General features: G+C 36.6%; 1 protein-coding gene across 1 annotated transcript in view; it reads left to right on the top strand.

Annotated features, from left to right (window-relative positions):
• The window catches only part of ANKRD31 (ankyrin repeat domain 31), a 68,699-nt gene extending 54,443 nt beyond the window's left edge, over positions 1-14,256 (top strand). The window contains exons 23-24 of the mRNA XM_065664084.1: positions 259-355; positions 12,532-14,256. Coding sequence (XP_065520156.1) covers positions 259-355; positions 12,532-12,683 — 249 coding nt within the window. The 3' untranslated portion in view covers positions 12,684-14,256. The remainder of the gene's footprint in view (positions 1-258; positions 356-12,531) is intronic.
• The last annotated feature ends 696 nt before the right edge of the window (positions 14,257-14,952 follow it).

The following is a 14,952-nucleotide window of genomic DNA, read 5'->3' as shown; positions in this document are numbered from 1 at the left end:
TCCAACCCTATTCTATTCTATTCTATTCTATTCGTTGAAAAATACTGGTGGCGTTTAAGAGGGCTTTGCAGATTTATTGTATTACGCTTTTATTCATTTAGAATTCAACTTAGCAGAATTTCTGCTTGACCTTGTCAGACTCAGATTAAACTGTTAAGTGCATAAACTCAGTTTTATGAGAAAAGTGAAATTTTTACACCTATCAGAAAAAAGCACTAGTTAAAATTACCAGGCATCCATTTAGGTGTATTTTTACAGGTTACATACCTTGGGACACAGTTGTCAAAATTTCTTGATGAAGGAGTGTCAGTTTCCGAAGACCCAGAATTACCATCGCAAGAAAGAATGTCTTTGGGTATGTACCACTTAAAATCTACTCTTCACCATGAGTGAAGCATCCGAAAGTGATTTCTAAAGAGCTTAAATTCAAAAGTTCCTCTGTTGCCTCCTGATTTATTTTTTTCCTGAACTATGTGCTTATCACAGATCTTGGGCTTGAAATATAGATAGTGCCAGAACTTACACATGGTATCTAAAGAAGTATGTTTATTTTCTTCCATAAATTGCTTGTGTGAAGAAAGTAAATACTAATGACTCAGTTGCTATGTAAAAAATATTTAGATAGCAATTTACATTATAAATATTTTATGTATACTGAAGTTTTAATAAGCTAATACTTTTTTTGTTATGTTGAAAACTCATATACGCTAGTATAAGTTTTAATTATATGTACATCTTAAAATCATATTAAATATTCTTTGTGGGTGGAGATCCTGGTATGCCCAAGCAACAGGAATAACTAGGGGGATTATTCTCCAAAACCAAACAGACGTAAGAAGCAGAGTGCATTGATATGACAATCAGACTTTAGGACTTCAGCCTGATTTCAATATGTCATGTGTTTCCAGGGAAACTCGAGTCCCTTTGACTGCTTGTTGCATTTGGAATCTGAAAAGCTTTTGTGGTTGGTTCCTTTAATTGTTGGGACACTGCACCTCAGTCACGTGAACTGGAATACCAGGCTTGATCTGTTATTAACATATTAGAAAAAAATTAAAATAAATTTAAATAAATTAAAATATTAAAAAAATAATAATTTAAAATAACTAATTTGGTATTCAGACTACCATATTCTACTGGAATTTGCTTCAGGCTAAGAGCATCCAGGTGATGAGTTTACCTTGTCCTGCTTCATAACCTAAGTTTATACCAGTTGTAAGTGACTTAAAATGGATTTAGTCTTTTAACTGCGTAATAGGTTTTTGAGTATTTCACTAGTTCTTGAAAATTATTCCTGTAATGGAAAATTTATGATAAATATTGTAACTTCTAAAACAGAGAAATCCATTTAGTCAAAAAATACTCCTGACAGACAAAAATCAGCCTGAAGATAAGTAAGTTGGTGGGGGTTTGTTTCCTGTTTTTCACAAACAGTCCAATGTAATCTGGAAAAGGTATTTAAAGAAGTTTGGGGTTTTTGGCACATGTAATTTAAGATCACAGTAATGCCTAACCATTAGCCGTAGGTGAGAAAATGAGGGAGAAAAAGCCAAAGTTTCTCTTTTCTCAGTTTCAGTGCTGTTCCAGGTACTGTGTGGACAGATAGATATAGGAAATCAAACAGTGCCTTAAGTCATTCCAGAAGAGGATTAACCTGCACTGTTGTATTGTGAGAACAGCTGCAGGAATCAGGTAGCTCCCAAATGGCTTCCAGGCCCTGTTCAGGAGTTAGATTGTTCCAGGGGCAGTTCCCAACAGGCACTTCGCCTATAGCCAGCCTGCTTGAAAGCGCAGGAAGGTTTGCTGGTGTGGGTGTGAGCTATTCTGTTCCACTTGCTTGGGGACATTCTGAGGCACTGTTTATAATATGCTTAAAACGCGTGTGTATTTTATTCGTCCTGCTTTTGTAGAAAATCATTTTTTTTTTTTTACTGTGTTGTTGAATTGAAATTTTTCTATGCATCCCAGAACATCATTTAAAAAGAAAATGGGGCCTCATAATTTGAGCATTTTTGGAGGAGAATGCTATTATTTTAAATACCCCTATTATTTTAAATACCCCTTTCACACACTCTTTCCAGGTTCCCATATCTTAGCTTAGTGTTCATTGAGCTACTGTATGAAGAGGGAAGAAAATTATACATGCAGTGGCTGTGTCCAGTGATCTTTTTCAAAAAAGAAGCAGCTACCACTGAACTTTGTATAGAGCCCAGTTTAGGAAGCATGTTTTAAGAATCTTGACCAAATCAAGGTCCCTAGGCAAAGACAGGTTAAGGAATTGCTCTTCTGTAGCTGCTAGAATAAGAAGTGTCCTAGCTTTACACTTGGTTGAGAGTGCTTCAAGGTTAGTGTAGCAGCAGATTTTTAGATACTTGAGGAATGTTAACACAAAAAACTTGAAGAGCACATTAAGTAAAGTAGTCCCAGACCAATGTAGGTATGTAACAGAAGCTTTAAAGATTGCAGTTTTGGAACTAGTCACCTAATTCCTAACTAAATTTCACTTTATGCCCCATGTTTGAGCCTGCACCTTTAGTCTCTTCTAGGATTGCACTAGCAGAAAGCAAGAATTACTGAATTCAAGCCTGAGTGAGAACTAAACATCATGAAAGTAAACAGTACTTTAGACTATCTGTATATAGGAAAGAAAAAGAAACAGTGATTATGTGGCTTGGAATTTATTCCTCTGTGCTTTCTGGTACATGTAATGATGACATAATGTTTGCTAAAAAGGACCAAGAATAACATGCCATGTTAATAGGTGGATGTCAGCTGAAAAACAGATGTAAGTTGCAGAGCAGATATTGGCATTAGACATTTCACATTGAAATTCCAGCAAAGTCACTTAAAATAAAAGCACATCCAGTTGTTACGAAAAATGTAATCTGTACATTCATTTTGTACACTGCTATTTCAGGAAGATGGTCTTTGGGAAGCAGCATAACTAGTGCAATTCTTGTGCTCTGGCAATCTCTTGTTGCCTTTAATAATTATTAGCCACCTGTAAAGATTAGAACAACTCTTGCTCACCTTTAGTTCATGGAAGACCCCAAAGTTATGTGGAATAAAGTGTGTTTTCAAGGGAATCCAGATGATTTCTTAATGGCTGAACCACGGGGCCTGTTTGAGAAGGTTTATGATAATGTTTTTTCAGGTATCAAATAAAGTAAGTAGCTGAACTCAATAAGGTTGCATGAAAGCAAGTAAGAATAGTTTTGCTGTGATCATATGTGTTATATGTTTCTGTTTTCCTTGAGACAAGCAGCGAAACATATATTTAGTAGGCTATTTTTCAAGTTCATTTTTTGTGGTATCTAATGTAATTTTATCAATGATGACATATATTTTAAAAAAAGTGAAGCAGTCATCTTATAGCAGCTATGGCTGGGCTGGTAAAGGAGCAAAGGAAAGTCTGCCTTTACATGTGTTAGGTGGCATAAAGCTAAGTGAAAACTTCAGTATTTACCTTTAAGAAAAATAAAACCCCGAACTGCTCTCCATATTAAACCATGAAACCATCAGCATTAACCAGTACTGTTTGTTCTTAGAACAAAGTTGTCTTGATCTTCTTATGCTCTCAGGAAAGAATTTTATCATGAGGGATCCCAGCAACCACAACCAGCACCATCAGGGTCCTGGTACTGTCCCTATTGCTCAGCCTCTTGGGACTTTTGACTTAAGCAATATGCAGTGAAAACCCCCATCTTTACCACAAACAGAAGTTGCGCAAACATGCCCTGAAAGAGAAGGAGCTGTTACCAGGGAATTTTAAGAGTAAGACTGTTTTTATCTGCCTAAAAAGCCTAATGATGAGTGCAAGGGCTATATGAGAGATACAGAAGGAAGAAGAAAGTAGGTGGCATGGAATTGATTTGTGTGAGGGAGAGAAAGAGAGCTGGGGAGAAATTACAACTCTGCTCATGGGTCATCTGAATGACATTTTTCAGAGCTTAATATATTCAACTCTCCTGTGTCCAAACGAGAAACATTTTGTTGTTTTAATGTAGTTAACAAAATGACTCCATATTATTTTAAATACTTGGTTAAATATCACCACAAAATAATAGCATAGACAAATGCCTTCTGGATTTAGATGGAGAAATATGATACAAAAGCATTGCTGAATAATCTCATGTAATCTAATTTAAAGGGAAGAGTGAAACCATTCCTGAAGATGCTCTGATCTTTATGGAGTTGACTGAGCTTGTAACTTTGTGGTTTCAGTGTTACATTTTTATGTTGATTGCACGTTAAACCCTATCTGTAATATTTGTATGATGTGAACAGTACTTCCTGCACTATGACCCAGGATTTTTGCCTATCCTACCTTTAATTACATCGCAGAGGGATGACCTGATTGACCACTGTGCAAAATCAGAGGAGCCAGCTCAAACCCCCACTGTGGCCGGTGCTGGGTAACGCTCTACACTGAAGTGGGTAACAAGTGCTGAGTTGAATCTGCTGTGGGAGACAGTAAGAATGGTGTCAGCCATTGCAAACTGAAAGTGTAGCCACACTCTAAAGCAACTCCTTGTGCTTCTATATGTCTATCCCTGCAGCTACAGTACAAAGGATTAAGTAAACTCTGAGTCTGTGAATCCTGTGAAAAAAATGCTTTGTTATGCCACTTTTTGTTGTTTTTTTGTGGTTGTTTGTTTTGTTTGTTGTTTTTTTTTTTTTTTTTATAGAAGCAAGTACTTAGTGTCTTAAATACCAGGGCAGAATATTTGGAGGGAGGTGGTATTTGAAGTTACAAAAATAGATCATGTAGTAGATGATGTTCAAATCTATGTATCAACCCAGATTGAAATGAATTGGAAAAATTAAAACTCATAGGAATTATGTTTTTCTGCTGAAGAGATGAACAGCCACATTCATGTTTTCTTAAATAGTTACTAGATATAGTTCTGCTTACCAAGATAATGGTTTTGTAGCACATATGGCCCTTGCAATCCTAAGCCTGTATAACAAATCCATTTGTAGCAAAGGTAACCACTGACAGTGGGGATTATGCAAAATTAGAGATGCATAATAAGACAAAAATTAGTAAATTGGAAATACACAGAAATGTTCTTCCATATATACATTTTGGTTTATACTACTACAATTAACCCTGTTAATTGAAGGAAGAAAGTGCTAAACATGCTGTATAACCTTTAAAAACCACCAGCCCAGTTTCTACATCTCTGTCTTACAGATCCTAAACCTTTCTCATTCAGTACTGAGGAGAAGCTTTTCAGGTTTCATGGTCTGACCAAAAATATTTTTGAAAGCAAACTATGAAAAGCAAACTCCTACTTAAGAAGGGAATTCCTTTTAAAGTGAGTGCCGCAGGGTGATTATTTCATTGAGTGTCCTTAATGAAGTGAAGAAAGTGAAATCTTCTAAATGAAGCTTTGGAAATGCCATGAGAAGCCCCATAGCCCATAAATGGATTTGCTGTATTTGTTTGCCTTCTACAATTGTTTCCAAAGAACCAGTCAGATACACAATGGCATTGCCGCTTTACTTCACACTAATAAATTCTGACTATAAAACTCAGATATATAAATTGGCTTTTAACTACTTTACTTTCTGGACTTCACTAGTCCTGAAAATGTTAGAAGAGTAATTAAATTTCAGCTTTCTTGCCAGTCAGTCTTAACTTCTCATCTTGCACACCAATACAAAGTTGTGATGCTGAAACTGCTGACTTGGCATAAGAATATTTAAATCCAAATTAATCGCTTCAGTAGAATGAAACCAAGCTATTAAGTATTTCAATACCTCCTAGATAGGTGTAAAATTGGGCCACTAGTAAGTAAGCATCGCATGTATGTATTTGCAAGAAGCTGCCATTAGACTTTGAATTGTAAACTCCTCAGAAGAGGGATCTCATGTGCGTCTTTGAACTGGATGAAGATATTACTTTGGTAGTAGTCCAAGCAACAAACCTAACCCATTGTAGTATATTTTTCTTGCAATATGTATAGAACTCCATGTAATTGTAATGCAAAGAAATACTACCTGTTGTTGAAAACTCGTAATATATTTTGTGTTGCATAGTACCTTCTGTTCAGAGCCCCAGATTCTGCTCAGGCTCAGACATTATGTAAGAAACTACTTTCACTGGAAAACTTTACTATTCTTACTTTCATGTTGGAAAAGATGATTAATGTAGTTCAGGGATTGAAAAGCAAGATTCAAACTAAAAACACCAAGGTTAATTTTATTTTATTTTATTTTTCTCTAACAAAATGTCATGCCTTAAAAGAGCTCAATCCTGTATATCTCTTTTTTTTTTGTTTGAGAATTACTGAAGTAGTGGCTCATCATCACCATCAATAATGGTGGTAATAATATGGAAGAGGAGAATTACTTGGACATGTTAAAACAAAAAACCCAAAACATGATACAAACCGCACAAACCCCCAACAAACCAAACCAAGCAAAAAACAAACCAACAAGAACAAAGAGCACAAAACCAAAACACTTGCATCTAATAATGTTTTCCCTGTTACCTTTAGCAGTATACTCATCAGCTACACAATGCCGCTATTTATGTGACTGTAGAAGACAGAGATGACCTGTGTTTTCCTTGTATTTTCACTTTGGAAGCAAAGTGAGATTGTAGGCAAAGACTTCAATCCATAATCTTTCTCCTTCTCTGAGGTATCTCGAATTGCAGCAGCTGTTATACTGTTTTCCCATCCTCATGTCTTGCAGACAAAATATCTGCAAGTATCTTCCAGTACTTCAAAATTGCAGGCATTACCTTTAAGTACTTGCATATTTTAAAAAGCAATGCATAGTTTGTCAGTAGAATTTACAAAGATGTATTTTCCAGTAACTCTGAATGCCATAACTGAAGTATAGGCTTCCTCCCTCTGCACACTTTTCCTTTCCAAAATCTTTCATGTGCTCTTATTTGACTATCAGCAAGGTATGAGGTAGAATGATGCATGACTGACTCAGAGTTCAGCTATGTGGCCAGTAACAGCCAAACAAAATTCACTTTTTAGGAGGCAAAAAAAGTTTAAAAAAGAGCAGCTCTCGAGGACTACATCCCATGGAAGCCTGTTCTAAGAATTTCATTTCAGTTTCTTATCTATCAGTCAGGTTTTTGTGAAACTGGGGAACTACTTGAAAAGTGATAGTGTGACTGCACTGAACCGTAGACTAATGTAGGTTAGGTGGGGCCTCTGGAGTTCTTTAGTCCAACCTCTGTTTGGAAGTAGACTAACTTGCAAGTTCGGTAAGGTTGCTTAAGTGCCTTGTCCAGTCAAGTTCTGAATATCTTCAAGGGTGGACATTCGGTAACATGTCCATACAAGGTATACGTGTGCTTAAGCATGATCATGGTGTTTTTTTTCCCCACATATCTAGTTGGAATTTTACTTGTTAAAACTTGCAACCATTGCTTCTTTTTGTTGCACGCAGAAACCATGTTTCCTTAAGAAGCCTGGCTAAAAGTAAACGAACTCCTAGTCAAGAGCTTTAAGCACTGGCTTTCTGGCCTTTTTACTTTGTGGAGCAAGTTGTAAAAGAAACATTTTGATAACTGACCCATCTTCCTACCTCATCAGCTGCACTGTAACATTTTTCATCTGCTTTGATGTTCCCATGGAGCCAAGAGAAGACTAAGACAAACAGAACCGTTGTAGATAATCTTCCTAGAATACATCTATCTTTTCTTACCTGACTTACGAAAGCAATAAAAGAAAGGCAGTGTGATGAACAGCAAGCTTCAGAGGCAGTGGCTTCAGCTACTGCTTCAGTTGAAACAGAGAAGAGAGACTTTTTTGACACCACACACTGCTAATGTCATGTCAAATGAAAGCATTTAAGAGGCTACCTGATGATCTTCCTTGGTGAGCATTCAGATTATGTTACACATCTTTGGGGGACATTTTTCAGGAGTGACTTACAGCAAAATTGAGACGAAGCTTCTAAACAAAACAATACTGTCTTTAATTCAACACATGATAACAGTCTAGGAGAAAGCTCTAGAAGTTCTGAGGCTGTACATAAAACCCACTGAATGAGTCACAACTCCTGTAGATTTTATCAGTGCATGAAAAACATGAGCTATTGTTTTTTCTATCAAATCGCTGTTCTGACGTGAGCTGAAACTGAATTTATACTTTTGTCTTTAGTTTCTTCAAGTCTGCATCTTGGTGTGCTATAAACTGCAAAAAATTTAAACTATTCTGGTTTTAATTACTCCAGGTTGGCCCTGAAATTGCTTTTTATCCACTATCTTGGCACATTAAAATCATATTTTATAAAATGGTTAGAAATAATTTCAGAGATCCAGGTATTTTGCTTCCAAAGATTATACAAGTGAATCATTATGTAATCAAGTATACAATAATAACTCAAAAAGTTGTATGTATGGTGTGAATGTGCACCCTGCTAGTCATACCAAGAAATAATCTCCTGTGAATAATTTTAAAGCAGTCTTAGTGCCTTTTAGTAATGGATACTAGTGTATGCATTTGTTGTTGTTGAATTCCAACTCTGTATTTGATATTTAAATAGAGTGACTGACTTCATGGAGAAACTCAAAGGCCTTTTAAAAAGCTGTATAAAAATATTTGTGTGAGAAAAATGGAATAAGCTAGTATTTTTTTTTAAGTACTTATTATATTTTATTTCTGTATAAATTCAGTGTTGAATGTAGATTCTTTTGTGGGAGGATGTATACATTTCCTGATTGGTATTTTGCATATACGTCAATCATACCTCTCTCACCTTCTAAGGAAAAAATCATGTTGCAGCTATACTAAAGAAGGTAGGAGTCACTGAGATTTAAATTGTTCTCTTGTTTCCTGATAGAATATTGCAACATTGATGGATTTCTGTAAGAGACTGGAAGTTTTGAGTTCCCCACATTGCTAAATAAAAAAATGTATCTTAATACACCAATTCAAGGACCCTGAAGAATAATAATTCAGAATGTATTCTATTATATAACATATTTGTTACTGCCTAACAGGCATATACCAAATGTATCTAGGAGAAAACAATTACTGTATAAAATTATGATGTAGCCATACGTTTTAATGGGGAATAATATATTGTATTTATATCACTTATGTAGGCAACACTTGCAAGAAAGCTGTAAAGCAGTATTGTTAGTTTTTCAGACATTTAGAATCAAAGATTTCCTAACTCTGTCTCTCACAAAAGTGTAAGATCTTCAGATCTGTGTTGTGGGAACAATAGTTTCTGCTACATGAAACATAAAATAATCAGAGATGTCAGCATAAACCTTGAAACTGATGCTTTAGAATAAAATTCATAAATTCTTGATCTTTAATCATACCCACAAGTCCTTTTTCCATGCAGATACAGAGTTTAACAAGAAAGGCCATTGTTATAAAATACTTTCAAAGAATGAGTCTATATACCTGATCTCTTTTTCTGCTTTATGACATTGGTTTTGCCAGTCTCACTGAAGGACAGCAGAATGAACTTCTGAGGAATACTATTCTTCCTCCACTATATATGCGTTACTTTTTCAAATCTAGCATGTTATCTAGAAGCAGCAGAATAGTGAGTAGTAGAAGTTTGAATTAAGTTCCACATTATTGCTATGCAAACTCTAGTTGCAGGCAAATGATCAACTAAGCCTACAGATCTTTCATGGTGACTCGTGTCTGATATGTGAAGGAATGAACTGTATGCTAAGGTACTATCAGAAGGTGCTCTAAGTCCTTCTGGCACTGTTACAGCTGTACTATGAAGTATCTGGTCATTATAGTCCATTAGGTAGCTTCCAAACTCAAATGATTTATTTATTTAACAAGATGTTATAAATAACCTTTGATTTTTTTTCAGGGGGTCATTACTACCAGTGCAAAAAAATGCACCATGCATAATTTAGGATCACTTGATAAATTAATTCTCAGGGGGAAAAAGTGCTTTCAAAATTGGATAGAGGTAGACACAGATGATCACAAAGCAATTAGCCAAAATCCCTGCTGGCTTGTATTTTTTAGGGGATGGACACCTTAACTTCAGGTGTTTGACTGACATGATATGTGTGAGTATTAGAAAAATAGCACTCCATACTGATTGGTTTTGTAAAGGCGGAGACCTTGGCCCCCAGCATATTCCTCCAACAGGAGGAAAAAGAATAAAGATCTGTGTCACGTGAAGTGAATCAAGAACTGTGGAGAGACCCAGAGAAAAATAAAGGCATTTTGGAGGGAGGAGGGGAGCAGGGAGAAACAAAAAACTAAAACAAGACGGGAAAGCATAGTACTTTGTGAGAACCTAGTCTTACAGTGACAGTCTGTCCACAGGCATCTCTTTTTACAAGATACCAGGTCCTGATCAGTCGACAGAAAAGTTATTTTCAAAATTACCACCAGCATGGGCAGAACTCATGTGCTTCAATTCAGCAGCAGGTTTTTAACGAATAAGAGGATCCAAAAATACTCATGCGAGACGCTGGCTGTAATTTACAAGACCTTACTTGGTTTGAATAGACAAGGACTATTGAGAGTCTGGATTGTGACCAATCTTCTTTGTTTCTAAGTTCTTGAGAGGAGTGTGGATAGTTTCCAAGAAACTTGAAAACTCTTAAGGTAGCTTTTTGTTCTAAATACTCCCTTGTATTTTACTCTAGATCAAATGCTGTTGCCTTTAAGTGTGTCATTCTCTTTGCTTACTCATCTGTAGCCCACATCTAGACTAGCTGCACTGAACCAGATCCATTTGAGTCAGAAGAATAAAATCTCCTCTGACTTTGCTGATACTACTCTGACTTTGCTGATACAAACTGATACTGCAAATCAGTTCGTCTTTCCCTCAGATATGATAACACTCTTGTTTCACAGAAATATTGAAACTGGATTAACTCATACCTGTAAATTGACTCAAATATGTTGCTTAAACTGCAAAAGCATTTAAATTAATTTTATACAAGTAAAATAATTACAAAATGCTTAACCATATCTCTGTGTAATTCCAGCACTTTCTTGCTTGGAAAAATAAGGAGGAAAGCTATTTTAAAAAAGTGATCTTTAAAGGGCTATTTTAATGATCATAAAATGGTGACTCTGCACAGAAGTGTGAGTCTTTGGTGACTAACCTTTATGCAACTGGAGACTTTGGTCTGACATTTATAAGGTTGCACCACTAACAGGAATTCTTTGTAAATACAATTTTCAGATTCTTAGCAGCCACAGAGACAAGGTCTTGTAAAGCTGTAACAAAATGGAAACACAATTTAGGATAGTTTCAAAAATATAATGCTAAAATAGATGCCAACAGAGACAGAAAAGCCTTGACAAGCAGCATGGAACAAGTACTAAGAGGTGACATGTTTTTCCCAGATTTATGGGAAAAAAGCTCATTCAGTTATTGATACTGATGGATACCTGATCTTGTAGTTCATGAAGATGGCAGAAAACTGAGAGCACCTAACGAGACAGCAAGGATAGGAAAGCAGAGAAAGACCCTGCCTGTGTGCACCTCACCTTAACTAAGTTTACTTCTGTACTCAAAGCACTACAATGAGGCCTTTCTCCACTGCTTACAGTCTGGCATCTGAACACTGTTGTATTTGAAAAAAACACCCAAACAACAAACCAAAACCAACACAACAATCAGAAGCTGTCCTTACTTTCATGAGAGCCTTTCCTCTCTTGATAACATCTGCTACATCTACGTTCTACCCTCACTGGCAGTTTCCGTGTTAGGCTGGTTATGGCACCTTAGGAGCTCTGATATTTTGTGCAACGGTACCAAGGGGAGAATGTGTGGATGAATGATGAAAAAAAAAGCAAGTGACTGAAAGCTACAGTCCGGTGCCTTTTGGAGTTGGTGCTGTTACGTCTAGTAAATGTGAATTTTTTCATTTGAGAAAATGAAGAAAAATTTCAGATGAGAAAAGGAGAAAATGTCTAGTAAAATTTCTTCCTGCTGGATCTTCACAGTGATAATATTGTTACTGATTTTAACAGTGAAAAGTAAAAGTTCAGCTTTTTGTGCACTGACACAAGGGCCTTAAGTTTGTGCATTGCAATAGTTGTTTCGGTCCAGCAGATATTTAAATATTGCAGATAACCATTGTTCAGTCATGCAATTTCTTGCTTACAGGTGTACGCCTTCCTTTATATATAGTCTTTTAGGGACTGTAGAAGTGCATTCTCTGTTAGAATGATTCCTTAATTTTGGGGAAGTAGACTAAACTTACCCCTCGTGGATATAATACGTGAAATTCAAGCAATGCTGAATAACAACTGCATTTTCCTGATACATAACTGAAAATGACCAAGACGATTGAATTCTCATCCTGAGCACCATGTAGTATGGCCATTATCTCACTTAAGTCTGGGTGCAAGTGAGAGATACTGATAAGATGTCCGGGGTCTTAAAACTACAAGATTCCTAGGGCACATTACAGATTCCGTTACAGATGGCTAATGCTTAAGTGGTTCTAATAAGATATGAACACCTTTCTAGATAATAGTGCCAGTGATTGATTGCTTTCCATTACTTTATATACAGTTTGTAATCATTTGCATTCATTTTCAATAGGCTCTTCTGTCCAGTTCAACTCAGTGGAAAGACTGGCACATTTTCTTCAATTCCATGACATAGTAATGGTACCCAAAGAGGAATTTCTACCATGCACTGCAATGGAAAAGTACTGGAATTTCTACAAAGGATGTAAAGATTTTGGATTCTGAAGACTTCTTCAGTGCTAACAGTTTTTTTCTTCACTGTCAGTTGAAAGTAAACATTTGAGGTTTTAAAACTAAGTGCTTTGTTGTTGTCATGTTTATAAATTTGACCAGCACTTGGAATTACCTGAGCGATTGTTTGGGTAAATGAGGAACAAGGGAATACTTTGTAGCAGGTGAGGATAACTGTCAGTGTTGAATTTTGTCCTGTAAGATTAAGAAATGGGGAAGTAGACAAGGACTGTTACTTAGTGGTGCTCATTGTGAATTATATTACAACTTGATATCTCTGTATGAAACTCCACTGATTTCAGGGGCTGTCCATGCTTGACGGGGCTGCACAGAACAAGATGGGTATAAGTACTGATAGTCACTTCCTACACCTGAACTTGGAACCCCTCTGCTTGCGCATGTGCTGTCAGAAATGTCTACACGTGTTTGTGTAATAGCATAAGCTGCTAGGTTAGGTGAAAAATCAAGATGGACAGCTTTGAAAATCACCAGCAGCTTTGTTTTATGTGGTGTGGATGCATACAAATGTTTGAGAAAGGGGTGAGTGCTGAGAGAGGTTAAAAGAGGAGTCCTAGCCGTTAGAAGTGCTCAGGGAAATTCCATTCACGTTCCAGCCAAATCTTTCTGATAGAAAATGTGCTGGCATATGGCAGGAAATACAGTCAGCCTGTTTGCGAAACACAGTTCTTTCCATCTAACAATATCTTAGCTACTCACCAGATCTCTGGAGGATTTCTAGTTGCTTTAATTTTACAGTATGTGACTCTGCCTCAGTAGTGTATTTATAAAACATCTGATAGTCCTGAGAGTGATCTGCATTCAAATGGCATTCTTGCTCTTTCATTCTCTGAATTATAAGAAGAGATTAAATAATAGCACCTGCATATACTAACTAAAGTGTATGGGATGAGAAGTATCTCCTGTCACCACATAAAACTGAGCTCAGTAGCTGGAGTGTGAAGAGCTGTTCAGGCGAGATTTGATTAGTGCCTTAAACAGAAGGTGTTCTAGGTAAGGGAGAGGGGTCTGATGTGCAGAGAGCTGGTACTGTGCCCTGGAATGCATAAGCAAACGTAGCTTGGTGGGCTGCAAGGATAAAGAAATGCAGGTTGCCTAGAAGTCAGAAAAGAAGTTAAAGGCTACTGAGTGGCAGTTATTTCATAAAGGTCACTTTGCACACAGAGAAAATTGAGCAGTGCAACAGCTGCAGCAGCAGAACAAAACTAAAGGCATACTGGTTTGAAGGAAATGTTAATTCAAAATCCACTTTCACTGAAAAGTGAAAGACTTTTGACTGTTAATTACTGAATTACTCTTTTGTTTGATGTGTTTTCTTTGTTACAAGATGTCTAATAAAATTAATGTATAAAAACTGGGAGGATTTGACAATAATGCTTGTAGTCCATTATATTAACATGATCACATGACCTAAGGCAATCCTAAAATACAGGGACAGTAAATCTGATTTAAGCTGGGCAAAGAGGTAAAAGTGCAAAGTGTTACAAGAAAACCACTGTTTCTTGCTGATGCTATATGTAAAAATAAGCTACCAGTTTGGGGCGCTTTTTGTCCCAGTATTGTATATAAGCATGTTGAGTATGGTGTTAGCTTGACAACATATGTTTTAATATAACAAATATAGAATTCTGCTTGCCAAGTCTTCTGATGGCTGACCTTTCTCTATTCTCCCTGCTGGAATCTTAATGTAAAGATCCATTAAGAGGTGGCAGAAAGTCTTGAGTAGGGTGATTTGTTTTCTCTGCTTAAATTTCTTCTAAGTGTATTTGTGCATAAAAATATAAGCTATTACTGCATGTCAAGGACAGGTAGCTGTTGGTATTCCTAACTACAGCAGAGTGATAAAGCTTCTGTTCACCACCAACAACTGCAGCCCCTCCTGCTCCTTTGATTGTTCAGGTCTTTCATTTAGTAAAACCCTTCTTCACTCCTAGGCCATCAGTTAACACATACTTTCTGTAGTGGAGGTTAAAGTAGAAAGGACATAAAATGCAAAGAATACAAAACTCCTGGCATTCTGGCTACTATTTATGTTCAGATGGGGAGTAAGAGGAGAAAGAGGTGATGCAGTGAACAAAAGCCACAAATTCAGATTCATATTTGCATGGATTTATTTATTGCTGAGATGGGGTTAAAAAAATCAGTGGGAAGATTAACACCAGTGAGGAAGAATGTGAGGTAGAAAACAAAATAATGAGAGTGGGAAGGATGATAATCAGCCGGGAGGCAGACAGTGCAACACATG

The sequence above is a fragment of the Lathamus discolor genome, chromosome Z (genome assembly GCF_037157495.1).
Source record: "Lathamus discolor isolate bLatDis1 chromosome Z, bLatDis1.hap1, whole genome shotgun sequence".
In the NCBI taxonomy this organism is placed as follows: Eukaryota; Metazoa; Chordata; class Aves; order Psittaciformes; family Psittacidae; genus Lathamus; species Lathamus discolor.
Note: the sequence above shows the minus strand (reverse complement) of the source record. Positions and strands in the feature narration are given on the sequence as shown.